Raw genomic sequence first — 23,096 nt, forward strand, 5'->3', positions numbered from 1 at the left:
TAGTTTCACATTTACCCTTATTTTGACAAAAGCCCTGTTTGACCAATAAAATGCAGCTGATTGCGAACAAGCATGGCAAGCATAATACTTACTAAGCCAAATGGGGCCACAGAGTAAACATTGCCATTAATAGAGATAAATAAATAATGTAAAATTGCAAGTTAGATGATAGAATGACAATACAGAAAGTTTTCATTTTCTAACAGGCTCTAGACAATTATTCTTTTCTCTGGTCCAAGGTGAAGTTGTCCTGCTGCCTATTACAAGCTTCTGCAGGTACTGACAAATACTGATTTCAATAACAACCACTGGAACAAAGTTTTTTAAACCTTGAATATTAAAATGGCTTGAAAACACTAATAAAATACACCATGGGAAGACTCGTGAGTAATTCGTTTCATTTTTTTAAAACAGTTTTATTCTAGTTTAGGCTATTTCAGTATTAATCCAGATTTTCAAAAGCTGGATGCTACTTAAATTAATCTGTAGAAGTAATTCTATCCAGGTGAAGCATAAAACCAAAAATCTTTCTACAACATCCTGCACAGATTTATGCCAGTCATTTCTTCTGGTGTCTTGCAGGGAACTGCAAGCATGTTTCCCGCCTTTGCTTCCTGCAGTGTGTTGATGAGTTCTTCACTCTCCAAGACATTTTCCTGAGAAGCAAGTAACGCTCTGAGACTTTTGTTTCCAATGGCCATCATCTGCGTTTTTAATCAGCACTGATGCACACAGTGAGGTGAAGTCTTTGATCTTCATGCTTTGGTTTCTCCAGGCACACAACGTCACCGGCAAAGATTTGAATTTCCGGTTGGCTGCTCTGTCACTTGTGCCCATTGCTCTTCCCTCACTTTGTTCAGCGCTCCAGCAGTTCCTGCTCATTCCCATAAGAACTAAGCCAGATTCTGGTTCGCCTCTCCCCCGTTTTGCGCATCTTCAGTGGCATGAAGGCGCTGCTCCAATAAGTAAAGGTGGACTCTTCAAGGGGCAGAGGGATGAGTACCCGACAGGCAAGGTGAGGGACCATGTCCTCAGTGTCCAAATTAGAGGCTTGGTTCTTGGGGTAGGGGAAATCTGGTCAGAGGTGCTGACCCTTCTTTGGCTGATCTACATAATATCGGGGCTTGTAAGGGCTCCTGTCTTGACCGAGTCTCTGCTTCCCCTTTCAGCCCACATGATAAACACAGATGAGCTGGGGAGATGAAGTTCTGCATCTTCAAGAAACTACACGGGTTCTGAAACCTTAAAATAGCCAAGGATTCAGACAGCAAAGTCTTCTTTAGCTTCTTGGAGGGAGTCCACAAAAGCAGATACTAAAATATCACATTTGGCTAATTGTTACACCTAGCTGATATAAATTATGAGGTAATTACAATGTTTCCCCTGTTTATGGCTAGGAACAGGGCAACCTTTGCAGGTGCACAGGGAACACAAACTAGAGCACAGATCCAGAAAGGACATTCAATATATATTTAAAAACAACTACAGGACTACTCCCATTTTTTTCCAGGAGTTTAACAAGTATGTTAACAAGTATGCATAAAGTTAAGAAAATTTTTACCTCATGAACTGAGGGCTTTAGAGATTATGTATGAAAGACTAACACTTTCTGTTAATCCCATGTTATTGTTACAAATGTATTTGATATTGTGATATTAAAAAGTAAGATGTAAGTGACACATTTTAAAAATAAGTAGTATGAATTTAAAGTGATGAAATACTCTTCAAATCACCTAATATAGGCCTTATATTATGAGGTGAGAGTCTTGCGCTATTATAACACTGACTGAGGACAATCTCCTTCCATCTTCTTCTGCGATGAACACATATTTAGGACATATCCTTTATTATATATGTGTAACAATATTGACTGCACAAGGTCTGGAGAAACCAGATGGTGTTTGGAGCAACCAGTTGGAGAGGCCCCTGCTGTGAGTAGGGGCCTGGACGAGATGACCCTTGCAGGTCCTCAGCACAGCGGGTCCTGTTTGTTCCACACTCTTCAAACTAAGTCCAGCTCTCCTGAAGATGAACTGTCAGCAGTTCATCATCATCATTAAACACAGTGGTGGAAAATATCTACACGTTCAGAGTTGTAGAAAAACACTTTAAGAGGAAGAAATAAAGGTTCTTGAGGTTGTTAATATTTCTCGTGAGCTGGCAGTTCATGTCTTTTTTTATACTGTGTCGAATTAAATTCAAAAAGAACTACTGGAACGGTTTGAAAGCCACAGATCTCATCACTCAGTCTTCTAGGCCAGATCTGGTTACAGTGAAACTGATTATAGTAACTTGAATGCACCCTTGTATCACCTGAGATAATTTCGAAATTTCCTCCCTGCTGAGTAATGCAAGCAAACAGTGATTAATTATGGTAACTATAAATGAGTGCTACATGCAGTAAGAGTTTTAGTTGAGAAGGGATTTTCCATCTTAACTAAAAGTAGAAAATTTCATAACATATTCACAATTTTTCATTTAGTTTGAAATTTCATGTGCTTATTTCTTTCCAAAAATAAACTGGCGAAGTTCAAAGAAACCTTTGAAGTAACACAAAGTCAGAAAAGCAAATCTATGTTTAAAATAAGTCAAATGCATCTCTAAGTAAACTCACAGAAAGAGGATAAAGGGAATTGCTTAGAAATAAACCTGTTTAACTCCTGGATTCTTGCACTGCTAACCATACTTTCTAAGCATTCTTGCTGAATTCTTTCTCTAATTGTCAGTATAACATTTCCTGTAACAGATACTTTTATTTTTCATTTATTTAAAGAACTAAGAATTCTTTCTCTTTCCTCATTCTTTATGTTTCCTCTGTTTGTAATTTAAAATATATAAAAAAGGTTCGCAGTAACATGGATCAGCAGAATCAGAAAGACCTCCATGTCCTTTTAATAAAGACAGATGAAAATGATGAGACCAGGACACATTCAAGGAACAATACCACATGATACCTCAGGAAAGTAGTGTGGATTTGGTAAGTCAGATGTGATGTAGAAACTGAAGTTTTAATCATAATCAGCATCAGAATCTCCAAAGCGATTCCAATCGCCAAAGCAATTACAAATCTGCAAAACTTTTTCAATGTGAAATAAAAGTCAGTATTATAAAAAGAGGTTTAAAGGCAGGTGTGGAGGAAAAAGGATGAGCAGGGAGGCACTGCGGGGCGGAACATGGGAAGGTTGTAACGGGCGGAGCACTGCTGCCGGAGAAGAAGGCGGGGCTTTACAGCATTATAAAAGAGCAGGACACGCTTCATTAAACGCCATTTTGCCACTCCTCATATTGGTGTCTGTGTGGTGATGGTCCGGGGCCTGGGGAGAAGGCCCCGTGCCTCCTCGGTAAGAACGAGAACGGTAACAAGTGGTGACCCCGACGTGATTCCGAGGAGGCGGCTCGGCCGGCGTAGGCGCCGGGAGCGTGAGGAAGGGATCCGGATCCGGAACCATGGAGGCCATATGTAAGGTAGTGATGGCCTGCGCCAAGGAATGGCAGGCGCCGCTGAAGGCGAGCGCGATACGAGCGTGTGTAGAGAGGCTCGTGAAGGAGGGAGTGATTACTTCTCCTATGGAGATTCTGCGGGAGGAACTGTGGCTGCAATGCACAGCAGCGCTGGCGGAGTTCCCGATGAACGGGGGATCCGCGAGGGAGTTAAAGGCGTGGGGGCTGATAAGAATGCTCCTGCGGAGAGCGAGGGAGGAACGGGAGACGTGGAAGGCGGCTAGAGAGGCACTTAGACGGAGTGGGATACGCGTGGGGTCGACGGAGATAGAGGGAGCGGCGGAGGAGACGGCACCAGAGGGGGGAGAGGAGCGGGTCGAAGAGCAAGGGGAGGAACAACGGGACGGAGGTTTGGTGATGCCAGCCGGGTTGGGAGAAGAGGCTTCGCGTGCCCCTCCACCACACTACCCCTGGGACGAGTTGCGACAGGCAGACAGAGCAGGACAACCTTGCCCCGTCGCGCCCAGTGAGCCCGAGGGGGAAGGAGAAAGGGGGGAGAATGAGCGAGAGAATGAGCGAGGGAATGAGCGAGAGAATGAGCGAGAGAATGAGAGAATGAGCGAGAGAATGAGCGAGGGAGAATACGAACACCGAATGAGTGGCTCCCCGGGGCACTCATGGTACCTGATAAGAGCTGGAATCAGGGCGAGTCAGCGGCCAAAGATGGCGCCGGGGACAGAGAAAGAGGGCGGAGGAGAGTCACCTTCGATAGTACGAGACGAGCCAGTGGGAGGGAACGGGTGAGCGAGGATGAGATGGACAGCCTTACAAGGCGGTTTCAAGAAGTCTATCGGGGGGGGGAGTGTGAGGGAGGCGTGAGAGCGGAGGAGGTGGAGGAGGATGTGGAGATAGGACTAGAGCAGGCGCTGCGGCTCATGCGGAGGCTGGAGAGAGAAGTACAAAAACAACAGCGGATGCTGCAGCGACTGGCCGACACACGATCCCAGGACGGTTCCAGTGGCGAAAAGCCCCGAGCCGAGTTATACCTGCCAGATTGGCAACTATCAGTGGGGGCGGTGACATTACGGGGTCTTAAACTCACGGCACCCCCTGAAACGCCATCGGCGCTGCCGGTACGCCTGGCGCCCGGAGGTCTCATAGAATGGACGCCCATCGACCCAAAGGCCGTGTATGAAGAACTCGGGAAGCTAGTAAAGGTAGAGCCACCCTGGACAAAGATAAAACAGACACACGCAGAGAGCTTCACTGAATTCTGTGACAGGCTCCAGCGGGCCATTGCAGAGTCAGACTTGCCCCCTGAGGCCCAGGGTCCAGTCATGATGGAGTGCCTCTGGCAGCAGAGTGACGCCATGACTCAGGACATCCTGAAAACGATCCCTAAAGGAACACCACTTTCGGTTGTCATCCGCACGGTACTGCAAAAACAGAATCAGGGAACAGCAGCAGCGCAGGCTCTTGTCACGGCGGTGGACCAGATGAGAAAGGGACCACAGCGTTGCTTCTCTTGTGGATATCACAGGGAAGAGGGTATGCTGCGGTAAAACGGGAGGAGCAGATAAGATGGGTTCCAATGAAATGCATAAAACCTGACCTAAATGCACGTACGGGAGGGTCTGGGGTGTAACTAATCATTCTTGGTGAGATTCCATCCTGAACAGGGCGACGCCAGACGGGATGCTGCTGCATGGCTGCATTGATGTTTATCGCCGGCTTCATGATTCCGGGGACCGCAGAGTCATACTGGAGGAGATGAGCACAGGCGCACAGAGCAGCTCACTACTGCATCCCGTTCAACCCCGAGGCGGGGCCGACAGAGACTTTCCTGACGGGGAACAAGTCAACACAGGGGCGTGGATCTTGTCATGGTTTGATTAGAAATGGCTTATAACACTAGGCTTGATAGCACTCACAGTAGTAATAGCGATATGCTGCGGCTTGCTAATTCTGAATTATTGCTTACGGCATGTACGGCTTAACTGCTTGATAGACATGAGCATAGAGTATATCAATTAATAGTACAGAAAAAAGAGGTTCTAGACAGGATATTTGCATGAGAAGCGGTAGACTAGGCGTAGCGGAAGATCACGCGGTGTGACGCGCAGCCTAGGGGTGGAAACGAAGTGCACCTGTATGTAAGCTTGCACGCAGCCCACATTAAACGCCATTAGACGAATGGCTAACTAACCTGTTTGGCAATCTACCACAGTGGCTAACAGGACTGCTCGCTGAAGGCTTGCACATTTTGTTAATCCTCATAGTTATAGCCTTATGCCTGTGTATAGTACTGAGCTGTGTTAAGACAGCCTGGCTGAAAGTAGCGGGCCGCGTCTGGATTGCTCGACAACAAGAAGGAGAAATTCTGGAGGAATGGCTGGGCTTTGGGGGGGGGGAATATAGTCTGTTGGAAATGAGCAATCCCGCCTATGCCTTTAAGGTTTTCCCTGAACCGACGAAGACAAGGACACCGCCTGCGTTAAGAAGCGGAAGAAGGGGAGGCAGCACACAGCTCCGCTCACGAAGCTACTAATGCAAGGAACCACCCGATGGCGGTCCCGTCGAGACACGCTGCACTTCCACGTGTTTTGTTGCGTCCCGCTCGATATAACGAAACAACGTTGATGGGAGAGGGGGAGATGTGGAGGAAAAAGGATGAGCAGGGAGGCACTGCGGGGCGGAACATGGGAAGGTTGTAACGGGCGGAGCACTGCTGCCGGAGAAGAAGGCGGGGCTTTACAGCATTATAAAAGAGCAGGACACGCTTCATTAAACGCCATTTTGCCACTCCTCATATTGGTGTCTGTGTGGTGATGGTCCGGGGCCTGGGGAGAAGGCCCCGTGCCTCCTCGGTAAGAACGAGAACGGTAACAAGTGGTGACCCCGACGTGATTCCGAGGAGGCGGCTCGGCCGGCGTAGGCGCCGGGAGCGTGAGGAAGGGATCCGGATCCGGAACCATGGAGGCCATATGTAAGGTAGTGATGGCCTGCGCCAAGGAATGGCGGGCGCCGCTGAAGGCGAGCGCGATACGAGCGTGTGTAGAGAGGCTCGTGAAGGAGGGAGTGATTACTTCTCCTATGGAGATTCTGCGGGAGGAACTGTGGCTGCAATGCACAGCAGCGCTGGCGGAGTTCCCGATGAACGGGGGATCCGCGAGGGAGTTAAAGGCGTGGGGGCTGATAAGAATGCTCCTGCGGAGAGCGAGGGAGGAACGGGAGACGTGGAAGGCGGCTAGAGAGGCACTTAGACGGAGTGGGATACGCGTGGGGTCGACGGAGATAGAGGGAGCGGCGGAGGAGACGGCGCCAGAGGGGGGAGAGGAGCGGGTCGAAGAGCAAGGGGAGGAACAACGGGACGGAGGTTTGGTGATGCCAGCCGGGTTGGGAGAAGAGGCTTCGCGTGCCCCTCCACCACACTACCCCTGGGACGAGTTGCGACAGGCAGACAGAGCAGGACAACCTTGCCCCGTCGCGCCCAGTGAGCCCGAGGGGGAAGGAGAAAGGGGGGAGAATGAGCGAGAGAATGAGCGAGGGAATGAGCGAGAGAATGAGCGAGAGAATGAGAGAATGAGCGAGAGAATGAGCGAGGGAGAATACGAACACCGAATGAGTGGCTCCCCGGGGCACTCATGGTACCTGATAAGAGCTGGAATCAGGGCGAGTCAGCGGCCAAAGATGGCGCCGGGGACAGAGAAAGAGGGCGGAGGAGAGTCACCTTCGATAGTACGAGACGAGCCAGTGGGAGGGAACGGGTGAGCGAGGATGAGATGGACAGCCTTACAAGGCGGTTTCAAGAAGTCTATCGGGGGGGGGAGTGTGAGGGAGGCGTGAGAGCGGAGGAGGTGGAGGAGGATGTGGAGATAGGACTAGAGCAGGCGCTGCGGCTCATGCGGAGGCTGGAGAGAGAAGTACAAAAACAACAGCGGATGCTGCAGCGACTGGCCGACACACGATCCCAGGACGGTTCCAGTGGCGAAAAGCCCCGAGCCGAGTTATACCTGCCAGATTGGCAACTATCAGTGGGGGCGGTGACATTACGGGGTCTTAAACTCACGGCACCCCCTGAAACGCCATCGGCGCTGCCGGTACGCCTGGCGCCCGGAGGTCTCATAGAATGGACGCCCATCGACCCAAAGGCCGTGTATGAAGAACTCGGGAAGCTAGTAAAGGTAGAGCCACCCTGGACAAAGATAAAACAGACACACGCAGAGAGCTTCACTGAATTCTGTGACAGGCTCCAGCGGGCCATTGCAGAGTCAGACTTGCCCCCTGAGGCCCAGGGTCCAGTCATGATGGAGTGCCTCTGGCAGCAGAGTGACGCCATGACTCAGGACATCCTGAAAACGATCCCTAAAGGAACACCACTTTCGGTTGTCATCCGCACGGTACTGCAAAAACAGAATCAGGGAACAGCAGCAGCGCAGGCTCTTGTCACGGCGGTGGACCAGATGAGAAAGGGACCACAGCGTTGCTTCTCTTGTGGATATCACAGGGAAGAGGGTATGCTGCGGTAAAACGGGAGGAGCAGATAAGATGGGTTCCAATGAAATGCATAAAACCTGACCTAAATGCACGTACGGGAGGGTCTGGGGTGTAACTAATCATTCTTGGTGAGATTCCATCCTGAACAGGGCGACGCCAGACGGGATGCTGCTGCATGGCTGCATTGATGCTTATCGCCGGCTTCATGATTCCGGGGACCGCAGAGTCATACTGGAGGAGATGAGCACAGGCGCACAGAGCAGCTCACTACTGCATCCCGTTCAACCCCGAGGCGGGGCCGACAGAGACTTTCCTGACGGGGAACAAGTCAACACAGGGGCGTGGATCTTGTCATGGTTTGATTAGAAATGGCTTATAACACTAGGCTTGATAGCACTCACAGTAGTAATAGCGATATGCTGCGGCTTGCTAATTCTGAATTATTGCTTACGGCATGTACGGCTTAACTGCTTGATAGACATGAGCATAGAGTATATCAATTAATAGTACAGAAAAAAGAGGTTCTAGACAGGATATTTGCATGAGAAGCGGTAGACTAGGCGTAGCGGAAGATCATGCGGTGTGACGCGCAGCCTAGGGGTGGAAACGAAGTGCACCTGTATGTAAGCTTGCACGCAGCCCACAATAAACGCCATTAGACGAATGGCTAACTAACCTGTTTGGCAATCTACCACAGTGGCTAACAGGACTGCTCGCTGAAGGCTTGCACATTTTGTTAATCCTCATAGTTATAGCCTTATGCCTGTGTATAGTACTGAGCTGTGTTAAGACAGCCTGGCTGAAAGTAGCGGGCCGCGTCTGGATTGCTCGACAACAAGAAGGAGAAATTCTGGAGGAATGGCTGGGCTTTGGGGGGGGGGAATATAGTCTGTTGGAAATGAGCAATCCCGCCTATGCCTTTAAGGTTTTCCCTGAACCGACGAAGACAAGGACACCGCCTGCGTTAAGAAGCGGAAGAAGGGGAGGCAGCACACAGCTCCGCTCACGAAGCTACTAATGCAAGGAACCACCCGATGGCGGTCCCGTCGAGACACGCTGCACTTCCACGTGTTTTGTTGCGTCCCGCTCGATATAACGAAACAACGTTGATGGGAGAGGGGGAGATGTGGAGGAAAAAGGATGAGCAGGGAGGCACTGCGGGGCGGAACATGGGAAGGTTGTAACGGGCGGAGCACTGCTGCCGGAGAAGAAGGCGGGGCTTTACAGCATTATAAAAGAGCAGGACACGCTTCATTAAACGCCATTTTGCCACTCCTCATATTGGTGTCTGTGTGGTGATGGTCCGGGGCCTGGGGAGAAGGCCCCGTGCCTCCTCGGTAAGAACGAGAACGGTAACAAGTGGTGACCCCGACGTGATTCCGAGGAGGCGGCTCGGCCGGCGTAGGCGCCGGGAGCGTGAGGAAGGGATCCGGATCCGGAACCATGGAGGCCATATGTAAGGTAGTGATGGCCTGCGCCAAGGAATGGCGGGCGCCGCTGAAGGCGAGCGCGATACGAGCGTGTGTAGAGAGGCTCGTGAAGGAGGGAGTGATTACTTCTCCTATGGAGATTCTGCGGGAGGAACTGTGGCTGCAATGCACAGCAGCGCTGGCGGAGTTCCCGATGAACGGGGGATCCGCGAGGGAGTTAAAGGCGTGGGGGCTGATAAGAATGCTCCTGCGGAGAGCGAGGGAGGAACGGGAGACGTGGAAGGCGGCTAGAGAGGCACTTAGAGGGAGTGGGATACGCGTGGGGTCGACGGAGATAGAGGGAGCGGCGGAGGAGACGGCGCCAGAGGGGGGAGAGGAGCGGGTCGAAGAGCAAGGGGAGGAACAACGGGACGGAGGTTTGGTGATGCCAGCCGGGTTGGGAGAAGAGGCTTCGCGTGCCCCTCCACCACACTACCCCTGGGACGAGTTGCGACAGGCAGACAGAGCAGGACAACCTTGCCCCGTCGCGCCCAGTGAGCCCGAGGGGGAAGGAGAAAGGGGGGAGAATGAGCGAGAGAATGAGCGAGGGAATGAGCGAGAGAATGAGCGAGAGAATGAGAGAATGAGCGAGAGAATGAGCGAGGGAGAATACGAACACCGAATGAGTGGCTCCCCGGGGCACTCATGGTACCTGATAAGAGCTGGAATCAGGGCGAGTCAGCGGCCAAAGATGGCGCCGGGGACAGAGAAAGAGGGCGGAGGAGAGTCACCTTCGATAGTACGAGACGAGCCAGTGGGAGGGAACGGGTGAGCGAGGATGAGATGGACAGCCTTACAAGGCGGTTTCAAGAAGTCTATCGGGGGGGGGAGTGTGAGGGAGGCGTGAGAGCGGAGGAGGTGGAGGAGGATGTGGAGATAGGACTAGAGCAGGCGCTGCGGCTCATGCGGAGGCTGGAGAGAGAAGTACAAAAACAACAGCGGATGCTGCAGCGACTGGCCGACACACGATCCCAGGACGGTTCCAGTGGCGAAAAGCCCCGAGCCGAGTTATACCTGCCAGATTGGCAACTATCAGTGGGGGCGGTGACATTACGGGGTCTTAAACTCACGGCACCCCCTGAAACGCCATCGGCGCTGCCGGTACGCCTGGCGCCCGGAGGTCTCATAGAATGGACGCCCATCGACCCAAAGGCCGTGTATGAAGAACTCGGGAAGCTAGTAAAGGTAGAGCCACCCTGGACAAAGATAAAACAGACACACGCAGAGAGCTTCACTGAATTCTGTGACAGGCTCCAGCGGGCCATTGCAGAGTCAGACTTGCCCCCTGAGGCCCAGGGTCCAGTCATGATGGAGTGCCTCTGGCAGCAGAGTGACGCCATGACTCAGGACATCCTGAAAACGATCCCTAAAGGAACACCACTTTCGGTTGTCATCCGCACGGTACTGCAAAAACAGAATCAGGGAACAGCAGCAGCGCAGGCTCTTGTCACGGCGGTGGACCAGATGAGAAAGGGACCACAGCGTTGCTTCTCTTGTGGATATCACAGGGAAGAGGGTATGCTGCGGTAAAACGGGAGGAGCAGATAAGATGGGTTCCAATGAAATGCATAAAACCTGACCTAAATGCACGTACGGGAGGGTCTGGGGTGTAACTAATCATTCTTGGTGAGATTCCATCCTGAACAGGGCGACGCCAGACGGGATGCTGCTGCATGGCTGCATTGATGCTTATCGCCGGCTTCATGATTCCGGGGACCGCAGAGTCATACTGGAGGAGATGAGCACAGGCGCACAGAGCAGCTCACTACTGCATCCCGTTCAACCCCGAGGCGGGGCCGACAGAGACTTTCCTGACGGGGAACAAGTCAACACAGGGGCGTGGATCTTGTCATGGTTTGATTAGAAATGGCTTATAACACTAGGCTTGATAGCACTCACAGTAGTAATAGCGATATGCTGCGGCTTGCTAATTCTGAATTATTGCTTACGGCATGTACGGCTTAACTGCTTGATAGACATGAGCATAGAGTATATCAATTAATAGTACAGAAAAAAGAGGTTCTAGACAGGATATTTGCATGAGAAGCGGTAGACTAGGCGTAGCGGAAGATCACGCGGTGTGACGCGCAGCCTAGGGGTGGAAACGAAGTGCACCTGTATGTAAGCTTGCACGCAGCCCACAATAAACGCCATTAGACGAATGGCTAACTAACCTGTTTGGCAATCTACCACAGTGGCTAACAGGACTGCTCGCTGAAGGCTTGCACATTTTGTTAATCCTCATAGTTATAGCCTTATGCCTGTGTATAGTACTGAGCTGTGTTAAGACAGCCTTGCTGAAAGTAGCGGGCCGCGTCTGGATTGCTCGACAACAAGAAGGAGAAATTCTGGAGGAATGGCTGGGCTTTGGGGGGGGGGAATATAGTCTGTTGGAAATGAGCAATCCCGCCTATGCCTTTAAGGTTTTCCCTGAACCGACGAAGACAAGGACACCGCCTGCGTTAAGAAGCGGAAGAAGGGGAGGCAGCACACAGCTCCGCTCACGAAGCTACTAATGCAAGGAACCACCCGATGGCGGTCCCGTCGAGACACGCTGCACTTCCACGTGTTTTGTTGCGTCCCGCTCGATATAACGAAACAACGTTGATGGGAGAGGGGGAGATGTGGAGGAAAAAGGATGAGCAGGGAGGCACTGCGGGGCGGAACATGGGAAGGTTGTAACGGGCGGAGCACTGCTGCCGGAGAAGAAGGCGGGGCTTTACAGCATTATAAAAGAGCAGGACACGCTTCATTAAACGCCATTTTGCCACTCCTCATATTGGTGTCTGTGTGGTGATGGTCCGGGGCCTGGGGAGAAGGCCCCGTGCCTCCTCGGTAAGAACGAGAACGGTAACAAGTGGTGACCCCGACGTGATTCCGAGGAGGCGGCTCGGCCGGCGTAGGCGCCGGGAGCGTGAGGAAGGGATCCGGATCCGGAACCATGGAGGCCATATGTAAGGTAGTGATGGCCTGCGCCAAGGAATGGCGGGCGCCGCTGAAGGCGAGCGCGATACGAGCGTGTGTAGAGAGGCTCGTGAAGGAGGGAGTGATTACTTCTCCTATGGAGATTCTGCGGGAGGAACTGTGGCTGCAATGCACAGCAGCGCTGGCGGAGTTCCCGATGAACGGGGGATCCGCGAGGGAGTTAAAGGCGTGGGGGCTGATAAGAATGCTCCTGCGGAGAGCGAGGGAGGAACGGGAGACGTGGAAGGCGGCTAGAGAGGCACTTAGAGGGAGTGGGATACGCGTGGGGTCGACGGAGATAGAGGGAGCGGCGGAGGAGACGGCGCCAGAGGGGGGAGAGGAGCGGGTCGAAGAGCAAGGGGAGGAACAACGGGACGGAGGTTTGGTGATGCCAGCCGGGTTGGGAGAAGAGGCTTCGCGTGCCCCTCCACCACACTACCCCTGGGACGAGTTGCGACAGGCAGACAGAGCAGGACAACCTTGCCCCGTCGCGCCCAGTGAGCCCGAGGGGGAAGGAGAAAGGGGGGAGAATGAGCGAGAGAATGAGCGAGGGAATGAGCGAGAGAATGAGCGAGAGAATGAGAGAATGAGCGAGAGAATGAGCGAGGGAGAATACGAACACCGAATGAGTGGCTCCCCGGGGCACTCATGGTACCTGATAAGAGCTGGAATCAGGGCGAGTCAGCGGCCAAAGATGGCGCCGGGGACAGAGAAAGAGGGCGGAGGAGAGTCACCTTCGATAGTACGAGACGAGCCAGTGGGAGGGAACGGGTGAGCGAGGATGAGATGGACAGCCTTACAAGGCGGTTTCAAGAAGTCTATCGGGGGGGGGAGTGTGAGGGAGGCGTGAGAGCGGAGGAGGTGGAGGAGGATGTGGAGATAGGACTAGAGCAGGCGCTGCGGCTCATGCGGAGGCTGGAGAGAGAAGTACAAAAACAACAGCGGATGCTGCAGCGACTGGCCGACACACGATCCCAGGACGGTTCCAGTGGCGAAAAGCCCCGAGCCGAGTTATACCTGCCAGATTGGCAACTATCAGCGGGGGCGGTGACATTACGGGGTCTTAAACTCACGGCACCCCCTGAAACGCCATCGGCGCTGCCGGTACGCCTGGCGCCCGGAGGTCTCATAGAATGGACGCCCATCGACCCAAAGGCCGTGTATGAAGAACTCGGGAAGCTAGTAAAGGTAGAGCCACCCTGGACAAAGATAAAACAGACACACGCAGAGAGCTTCACTGAATTCTGTGACAGGCTCCAGCGGGCCATTGCAGAGTCAGACTTGCCCCCTGAGGCCCAGGGTCCGGTCATGATGGAGTGCCTCTGGCAGCAGAGTGACGCCATGACTCAGGACATCCTGAAAACGATCCCTAAAGGAACACCACTTTCGGTTGTCATCCGCACGGTACTGCAAAAACAGAATCAGGGAACAGCAGCAGCGCAGGCTCTTGTCACGGCGGTGGACCAGATGAGAAAGGGACCACAGCGTTGCTTCTCTTGTGGATATCACAGGGAAGAGGGTATGCTGCGGTAAAACGGGAGGAGCAGATAAGATGGGTTCCAATGAAATGCATAAAACCTGACCTAAATGCACGTACGGGAGGGTCTGGGGTGTAACTAATCATTCTTGGTGAGATTCCATCCTGAACAGGGCGACGCCAGACGGGATGCTGCTGCATGGCTGCATTGATGTTTATCGCCGGCTTCATGATTCCGGGGACCGCAGAGTCATACTGGAGGAGATGAGCACAGGCGCACAGAGCAGCTCACTACTGCATCCCGTTCAACCCCGAGGCGGGGCCGACAGAGACTTTCCTGACGGGGAACAAGTCAACACAGGGGCGTGGATCTTGTCATGGTTTGATTAGAAATGGCTTATAACACTAGGCTTGATAGCACTCACAGTAGTAATAGCGATATGCTGCGGCTTGCTAATTCTGAATTATTGCTTACGGCATGTACGGCTTAACTGCTTGATAGACATGAGCATAGAGTATATCAATTAATAGTACAGAAAAAAGAGGTTCTAGACAGGATATTTGCATGAGAAGCGGTAGACTAGGCGTAGCGGAAGATCACGCGGTGTGACGCGCAGCCTAGGGGTGGAAACGAAGTGCACCTGTATGTAAGCTTGCACGCAGCCCACATTAAACGCCATTAGACGAATGGCTAACTAACCTGTTTGGCAATCTACCACAGTGGCTAACAGGACTGCTCGCTGAAGGCTTGCACATTTTGTTAATCCTCATAGTTATAGCCTTATGCCTGTGTATAGTACTGAGCTGTGTTAAGACAGCCTTGCTGAAAGTAGCGGGCCGCGTCTGGATTGCTCGACAACAAGAAGGAGAAATTCTGGAGGAATGGCTGGGCTTTGGGGGGGGGGAATATAGTCTGTTGGAAATGAGCAATCCCGCCTATGCCTTTAAGGTTTTCCCTGAACCGACGAAGACAAGGACACCGCCTGCGTTAAGAAGCAGAAGAAGGGGAGGCAGCACACAGCTCCGCTCACGAAGCTACTAATGCAAGGAACCACCCGATGGCGGTCCCGTCGAGACACGCTGCACTTCCACGTGTTTTGTTGCGTCCCGCTCGATATAACGAAACAACGTTGATGGGAGAGGGGGAGATGTGGAGGAAAAAGGATGAGCAGGGAGGCACTGCGGGGCGGAACATGGGAAGGTTGTAACGGGCGGAGCACTGCTGCCGGAGAAGAAGGCGGGGCTTTACAGCATTATAAAAGAGCAGGACACGCTTCATTAAACGCCATTTTGCCACTCCTCATATTGGTGTCTGTGTGGTGATGGTCCGGGGCCTGGGGAGAAGGCCCCGTGCCTCCTCGGTAAGAACGAGAACGGTAACAGGCAGGTTAAACTTTAGAAATAGAACTTGGTTAAAGTTTAAACTTTGTTAAACTTTAGAAATAGAAAGCAAGTCAAAATGGAAATGCAAGAAAAGAAAAGTTGCTGTTAAAACAAAACTAATTTAACACAGTTCTCTACACAGTAAAAATAATATCTTCATGTTCCCCTATTCTTTTCTGTATTTTAACTCTACTTTAGCCCTTCTGCATTTTTCATAGAATGTTCTACATGTTAACAAAAGAAATTATCCTTGGATTAAACACATTGTGTTGTGTAAGTAGGAAACACTATCCACAGAGAGGAGAAAGAATTCTTTACTAACTTGACACTGAAAGATAAAGCAAGGTATTCATCCCTTGGGGACTTAGACCAAAAGTAATTCAAACACCTACTATGCAGAGAAATATTCATACTGAAGTTAATAGAATAGGTAGGTGCTAAAAATTCTGTATATATTTAGGTCTTTGCTGGAGTAGGATTATTTTCCCAGTTGCATAATTCCAAAGTGCAATTTTAACGCTGACCCTTATGAGGCAGGGATTTAAAGAAAGTCTGAAGATGAAGAGAAAATACACACTATGGGCCTGAGGCATTGGCAGTCTGACCACATGAAGCAGCAAAGCAGCCTCTGGCCAAAGAAAGACACAGGTTGGGAAGAAGGCATGCAAGAAGGAGGCGAGAGCAAGTGCATGATGCTCCCCTTAGGCACCTGGTGCTTAGGACAGCCCGGAGCGGAACTCATGCTCTTCCACCACCTGCCCAGGAGGTGGCATCAGGAGCACATCAATCAGCTCTGGCTTCTAGCAGAATGGAGTGTCTCTGTGCTGAAGATGTCAGGCCCGGCACACTGGAAGAGGCAGGAAAAGGAAGCCCTTCAAGGCGGGATGAGTGAAGCTGTAGTAGAAGAGGCCCCTAATGCTCACCTTGCACTCGCTGTCTGCACAGAGCTGGGCGAGGGAGGGAGGAGAGGCTTGTGCTTGCAGAGCAGAGACTTCTTCCCCACACACTGCAGGGATCAAAGCCGCAAAGTGTTCTCCAGAGGCTCCAAAAGCACCACAGTCTGCCACACCACTTGGCTCCTTTGCCAGGAGCTGTCGTGTTCAGCTACCCTCTCAGCAACGGACACCTCCAAAATCAGAAAGAAAGCCTTTGGATCCTCAGAGGGATTTCTCTCCCTGAACTGTCAGCTTGTGAAAGGACACCCACAGCTGGCAATAGGGGCTGTGGCTGAAAATGCAGTACCAAGAGTGGAGTTAGGTGCCAGCCTGGCATCAGCGCCGTCCTCTGAGTTCTCCCTAGCCCTCATGTCATGGGCAGAGAAGCTGCTTGGCAAGAGAAAGGAAAAGAAAACTGCTGGGAGGGCAACAGAAACGCCAAAGCACAGCTCCTGCTCTTTTGCAAACACGCAAGAAGCGCTGACTCCGTCAGCCTCTTGCTCTTGGCTTAGGTGCTCCTAGCAAAAGGCTCCAAAGGAACCCCTCCGTGCTAGCAAGGGTAAGCGGGCCTGTCTTTACGTTGCCCCTGGCCAAAGGCTCCTCCTTGGTGCTTGGAAGACATTTTGGAGCCCAGCCGCCTGGCTCGGCAACGATTGACCTTCCCTTGCTCAGGCGAGGACATGCTTGGGCAGCTCCTGTTTTTCTCTTGCCAGGGCTGAGGGCTCCGGGCTGCTTCTGCCACCCTGGCAAGGGCAGCCCGGGGCACTGTGCGCTGCTGCTGCGCGGGCTTGGGGCGCCTTGTGGGGCCCTGTGGTGCCGTGTGGGGCCGGGGCCGGGGCTGCGGCTGCGGCTGCCCAGGGCAGGTGTGCGGCAGCGCCACAGGGCTGGCGACGACGGCCAGGGCTGGCCGCTGGCCCTGCACAGGGGCTGCCAGCGCCCCCGACACAGCACAGAGCACGAGTCACAAAGGCAGAGGGCTGTCACCGCGGCGCCCGCAGGCGCTGGTCCCGCAGCGCGGCCGCCCCCACGGCAGTGCAGCCTGGGCCAGCGCCGGCTGCAGCAGCCTCGGCCAGGTGAGTGGCGCGGGGGGCGAGGCTGGGCTGCACGAGGGCCGGGCCACCAGCGCCAGCCCCGCGGCTTCCTCGCACGCCCGCCCGCCCGCCCGGCCGCAAGGGCCGAGCTGTGCACAGCAGCGCCTTGGGCCGGCCACGGGGCCGCCTTGGCAGCTGCTCGCGCAAGTGCTGCCGGCTCCTGCTGCCAAGCTGCCTGCTCTCTCGCAGCCAGCCCCGCTCACTCTCCCATCTCCCATCTCCTACAGGCCATGGCTGTGTGTCTTGTCCTCGTCCTGGCTGTGCTGGGCATCGTCCAGCGCCCGCTCCAGGTCAGTGACCAGGTGGATCTGGGCACGCAGGAGCGGGTGCAGCGGCGCGTGCAGCACCTGAGGCACGAGATGGCTCTCGGCTGCAGGAAGAGGGTGAGCACCTCGCGCAGCAGCAGAGCAACGTCAGCAAGGAGGAGCGCGTCTTTGCTGCCTGCGCCTGGTGGCAGCTGTGGCAGCCTGCGGGAGCCCTTGTGCTGCTCTTGGGGCACCGCTGGCTGGCCAGGAAGCGCCACGGGCAGTCGGAGAGCAGGAGCCAGCCGAGCACCTCCCGCAGCAAGCAAGAGGAGGAGAAGGAGGACCGCGCAGAGCAATGCGGGCATCCGGGCAGGTTTCTGCAGCAGCACCTCCAGTGGCCGGCGCAGGACTCGGCCAACACCCGGAAGGTGGTGGAGGAGCTGGTGGGCGAGCTGTTCGTGGCCTGCCAAGTGCTCACCCGCCAGTCTTTCTTCCCACGCCTGGCACCAGGCATCCACGTGGGCAGGGCCTGTGCAGGCTGGAGCCCTTGCCAGCACAACAACAGCTACAGCCTGCTGGTGCCCCTGAGGCCACCACCCGGGCATGCCTTCCACCTGGAGGTGGCCGGCGCCCCGCAGCACGGCCGAGTCCGCGTGGAGCTGCAGTGCATGTGCCCCAGGCAGCGGGTGCTGGGCGACGTGCTGTGCTTCCTGCACCAGCCCCAGGCACAGCTGGCCACAAAGCAGGGCCCCTGCCTCCTACGCACCCTCTGCACCCTCTCCTACCTCAACGTGCAGAAAACCGCACGCTGGTTCCAGCAAGTCGTGCAAAAAGCCTGGCGCCATTTGCCTCCATCCCACCACTGCCAGCTCGTGGTGCTGCCCTCCTCCTGCACCTGCAAGCTCCAGCTGGCAAACGCCTCCGGGAGCACCCTGCTCATCGACATCATCTTTGGCGTGCAGCAAGGCAACTTGGGCATCTTCTGGCCAGCCAGCGGGCCCAGGCTGGCCTCTCCAGAAGTACAGCGCTGTTGGAGAAGCGCACTGTGCCACGCATGCCCTGCAGGGCACATGCCACCTCCAGCGTCTGCACCGCCTCGCCTCTCTCCTCCACGCATCGCTGCTTTCCCCCTTCCACTTGAAACAGCTGGAGATACACCTCTGGATGCTCCTGCATCTGCGGCAGCATCTCTCTGAGATCCCCGCATGCCTGCATCGCTGCCTGCTGGACACATGCCTCCATTGCTTGTCGTCTTTCTTTGCCCATTTCCCTTGCTGGTGCCTGGTGTGTTTATGCTCTTGCCCCGCAACAAGGAGGGCCTTCTCTGCTCCTGCTGCACAGGTTGACTGGGAGCCAGCAAGGTGCCCTTGCAGCTAGCAAGGCCAACAGGAGCTCCTCATGCATGAAGAGCAGCGTAGTCAGCAGGTCGAGCAAGGGCATCCTTGCCCTCTGCTCAGCACTGGCCAGGCCCCATCTGCGCTGCCGTGTGCGGTGCTGGGCTCCCCAGCGCAACAGAGACATGCACTGACTGCAGGAAGGGCAGCGCAGGGCCCACATCTTCAAGGGCCTGCCGTGTCTCTCATAGCAGCAGAGGCTCAGAGAGCTTTCCCTGCTCAACCGGCAGAAGAAGTGTTCCTGGGTTCAGGAAGGGACTGTATGCCTGCATCTAAATACCTGATGGGGGGGCAGGAAGGAAGAGGGAGCTAGACTCTTCGCAGTGGTGCCCAGCAGAAGGACAAGTGGCGCCAGGCACCCACTGAAATGGAGCCAGTTCCGTTGAAGCATAACAAAGAAGAGACAACATGCTTTGCTGCGAGGGTGGTGGAACACCTGAGCAGCTTGCTCAGGGTGGCTGTGGAGTCTCCTTCCTTGGAGAGATTCAAAACCCGACTGCACATGGCCCCGAGCAACCTGCTGCAGCTGGCCCTCCTTTCGGCAGGGACTTGGACTAGATGAGTGCCACGGGGGCCTGCCAGCCGCAGCAATGCTGTGGTGTGGGGAAGCCACAAGTTTAGCTTGCCTTCCCCAGGTTGCCCCAAGCCCCACTGAACTTGCTTGTGACTCCCCTGTCCTTCCCAAGGCAAGACCTAGCTTTACCTCGTGGAGAAAATAAAGCTCCGTCTGACAAAAGGCGACTTTCTGAACAGTCTTTCCATTTAGTTCTTCCCGCTGCAGAAGGCCCTTCTTGCACAGGCCTAAGCTCAGGAAAGCCAAAAGGCAGCAGCACGCTCGCTCTCTTTGCCCACGCTGAGCAATCCAAACAAGCCAAAAAGCATAACCATTCGGACAGGCTCTGAGGCACTTTCCAGCACCACGTTCCATCCACAGTGGAAGCACCCTGCGAAAGTCAGTGATTCCCTCATGTGCTGCGAGGGGGCAGACTCTCAATCCGTCTGGAAAGGGGAGAGAAAGAAAATGCTTTCTTTGAGGCACGTTGAGGATAACGATTCTGTAGAGACCTCGGGAGACCTTAGGAAGTAGCGATCTCAAGAAGGTCCGACACTGAAGACAGAATACACAGTAAGGGCCTGAGGCACTGGCAGTCTCAGCACATGAAGCAGCAAAGGCAGGAGCAGGCAGAGCTTGGGAAACAAAAGAGAAGACCACTGCTTTACCAAAGAAACAACGAGGCAAGCAGGATAAAATGCCAGAGCCTCAGGTTTGGATGCAGAGGCACGGGAAGCGGGGTGGACGAAGAAGATGCACTGGAAGACAGCATAGCAGGCTTGCTGGATGTTTTGCTGCTGAGCACAATGGCCCGGGATGAGACTAGAGGGAGCAGAGCAGTTGGCAAAGCCTGCGGAAGCCTTCTCAGGAGGAGAAAGAGGCTGACAGAGAGAAACGACAGCAGCCAGGATGATGAAAGCCAAAGAAAGTCACAGGTCAGGAAAGAAGGCATGCAAGAAGGAGGCGAGAGCAAGTGCATGACGCTCCCCTTAGGCACCTGGTGCTTAGGACAGCCCGGAGCGGAACTCATGCTCTTCCACCACCTGCCCAGGAGGTGGCATCAGGAGCACATCAATCAGCTCTGGCTTCTAGCAGAATGGAGTGTCTCTGTGCTGAAGATGTCAGGCCCGGCACACTGGAAGAGGCAGGAAGCCCTTCAAGGCGGGATGAGTGAAGCTGTAGTAGAAGAGGCCCCTAATGCTCACCTTGCACTCGCTGTCTGCACAGAGCTGGGCGAGGGAGGGAGGAGAGGCTTGTGCTTGCAGAGCAGAGACTTCTTCCCCACACACTGCAGGGATCAAAGCCGCAAAGTGTTCTCCAGAGGCTCCAAAAGCACCACAGTCTGCCACACCACTTGGCTCCTTTGCCAGGAGCTGTCGTGTTCAGCTACCCTCTCAGCAACGGACACCTCCAAAATCAGAAAGAAAGCCTTTGGATCCTCAGAGGGATTTCTCTCCCTGAACTGTCAGCTTGTGAAAGGACACCCACAGCTGGCAATAGGGGCTGTGGCTGAAAATGCAGTACCAAGAGTGGAGTTAGGTGCCAGCCTGGCATCAGCGCCGTCCTCTGAGTTCTCCCTAGCCCTCATGTCATGGGCAGAGAAGCTGCTTGGCAAGAGAAAGGAAAAGAAAACTGCTGGGAGGGCAACAGAAACGCCAAAGCACAGCTCCTGCTCTTTTGCAAACACGCAAGAAGCGCTGACTCCGTCAGCCTCTTGCTCTTGGCTTAGGTGCTCCTAGCAAAAGGCTCCAAAGGAACCCCTCCGTGCTAGCAAGGGTAAGCGGGCCTGTCTTTACGTTGCCCCTGGCCAAAGGCTCCTCCTTGGTGCTTGGAAGACATTTTGGAGCCCAGCCGCCTGGCTCGGCAACGATTGACCTTCCCTTGCTCAGGCGAGGACATGCTTGGGCAGCTCCTGTTTTTCTCTTGCCAGGGCTGAGGGCTCCGGGCTGCTTCTGCCACCCTGGCAAGGGCAGCCCGGGGCACTGTGCGCTGCTGCTGCGCGGGCTTGGGGTGCCTTGTGGGGCCCTGTGGTGCCGTGTGGGGCCGGGGCCGGGGCTGCGGCTGCGGCTGCCCAGGGCAGGTGTGCGGCAGCGCCACAGGGCTGGCGACGACGGCCAGGGCTGGCCGCTGGCCCTGCACAGGGGCTGCCAGCGCCCCCGCCACAGCACAGAGCACGAGTCACAAAGGCAGAGGGCTGTCACCGCGGCGCCCGCAGGCGCTGGTCCCACAGCGCGGCCGCCCCCACGGCAGTGCAGCCTGGGACAGCGCCGGCTGCAGCAGCCTCGGCCAGGTGAGTGGCGCGGGGGGCGAGGCTGGGCTGCACGAGGGCCGGGCCACCAGCGCCAGCCCCGCGGCTTCCTCGCACGCCCGCCCGCCCGCCCGGCCGCAAGGGCCGAGCTGTGCACAGCAGCGCCTTGGGCCGGCCACGGGGCCGCCTTGGCAGCTGCTCGCGCAAGTGCTGCCGGCTCCTGCTGCCAAGCTGCCTGCTCTCTCGCAGCCAGCCCCGCTCACTCTCCCATCTCCCATCTCCTACAGGCCATGGCTGTGTGTCTTGTCCTCGTCCTGGCTGTGCTGGGCATCGTCCAGCGCCCGCTCCAGGTCAGTGACCAGGTGGATCTGGGCACGCAGGAGCGGGTGCAGCGGCGCGTGCAGCACCTGAGGCACGAGATGGCTCTCGGCTGCAGGAAGAGGGTGAGCACCTCGCGCAGCAGCAGAGCAACGTCAGCAAGGAGGAGCGCGTCTTTGCTGCCTGCGCCTGGTGGCAGCTGTGGCAGCCTGCGGGAGCCCTTGTGCTGCTCTTGGGGCACCGCTGGCTGGCCAGGAAGCGCCACGGGCAGTCGGAGAGCAGGAGCCAGCCGAGCACCTCCCGCAGCAAGCAAGAGGAGGAGAAGGAGGACCGCACAGAGCAATGCGGGCATCCGGGCAGGTTTCTGCAGCAGCACCTCCAGTGGCCGGCGCAGGACTCGGCCAACACCCGGAAGGTGGTGGAGGAGCTGGTGGGCGAGCTGTTCGTGGCCTGCCAAGTGCTCACCCGCCAGTCTTTCTTCCCACGCCTGGCACCAGGCATCCACGTGGGCAGGGCCTGTGCAGGCTGGAGCCCTTGCCAGCACAACAACAGCTACAGCCTGCTGGTGCCCCTGAGGCCACCACCCGGGCATGCCTTCCACCTGGAGGTGGCCGGCGCCCCGCAGCACGGCCGAGTCCGCGTGGAGCTGCAGTGCATGTGCCCCAGGCAGCGGGTGCTGGGCGACGTGCTGTGCTCCCTGCACCAGCCCCAGGCACAGCTGGCCACAAAGCAGGGCCCCTGCCTCCTACGCACCCTCTGCACCCTCTCCTACCTCAACGTGCAGAAAACCGCACGCTGGTTCCAGCAAGTCGTGCAAAAAGCCTGGCGCCTTTTGCCTCCATCCCACCACTGCCAGCTCGTGGTGCTGCCCTCCTCCTGCACCTGCAAGCTCCAGCTGGCAAACGCCTCCGGGAGCACCCTGCTCATCGACATCATCTTTGGCGTGCAGCAAGGCAACTTGGGCATCTTCTGGCCAGCCAGCGGGCCCAGGCTGGCCTCTCCAGAAGTACAGCGCTGTTGGAGAAGCGCACTGTGCCACGCATGCCCTGCAGGGCACATGCCACCTCCAGCGTCTGCACCG

The 23,096-nt window shown here is 55.1% G+C and overlaps 1 protein-coding gene and 1 long non-coding RNA gene across 4 annotated transcripts; both read left to right on the forward strand.

The window, feature by feature from the left end:
- The first annotated feature begins 3,135 nt into the window (after positions 1-3,135).
- Positions 3,136-5,382, forward strand: LOC136995376 (uncharacterized). The gene is made up of 2 exons (XR_010886949.1): positions 3,136-3,465; positions 5,121-5,382. It is a non-coding gene; the product is annotated as an uncharacterized lncRNA (long non-coding RNA).
- A 5,384-nt stretch (positions 5,383-10,766) lies between these two features.
- On the forward strand, positions 10,767-15,151 carry LOC136995407 (uncharacterized). Of its 3 annotated transcripts, none has more exons than XR_010886995.1 (2): positions 10,767-12,366; positions 14,022-15,151. XR_010886995.1 is itself a non-coding variant. In XM_067316295.1 (2 exons), the coding sequence occupies exons 1-2, from the start codon at positions 13,020-13,022 to the stop codon at positions 14,114-14,116; spliced, it is 966 nt and encodes a 321-aa protein (XP_067172396.1). In that variant the 5' UTR covers positions 12,961-13,019; the 3' UTR covers positions 14,117-15,151. The 3 variants fall into 3 exon arrangements, 2 of the variants coding, with proteins under 2 accessions (XP_067172396.1, XP_067172397.1); XM_067316295.1 differs by lacking the exon at positions 10,767-12,366 and adding an exon at positions 12,961-13,890; XM_067316296.1 differs by lacking the exon at positions 10,767-12,366 and adding an exon at positions 12,961-13,890 and having other exon boundaries at positions 14,798-15,151.
- Positions 15,152-23,096: the final 7,945 nt, after the last annotated feature.

Source organism: Apteryx mantelli, chromosome Z (assembly GCF_036417845.1).
Source record: "Apteryx mantelli isolate bAptMan1 chromosome Z, bAptMan1.hap1, whole genome shotgun sequence".
Classification (NCBI taxonomy): domain Eukaryota; kingdom Metazoa; phylum Chordata; class Aves; order Apterygiformes; family Apterygidae; genus Apteryx; species Apteryx mantelli.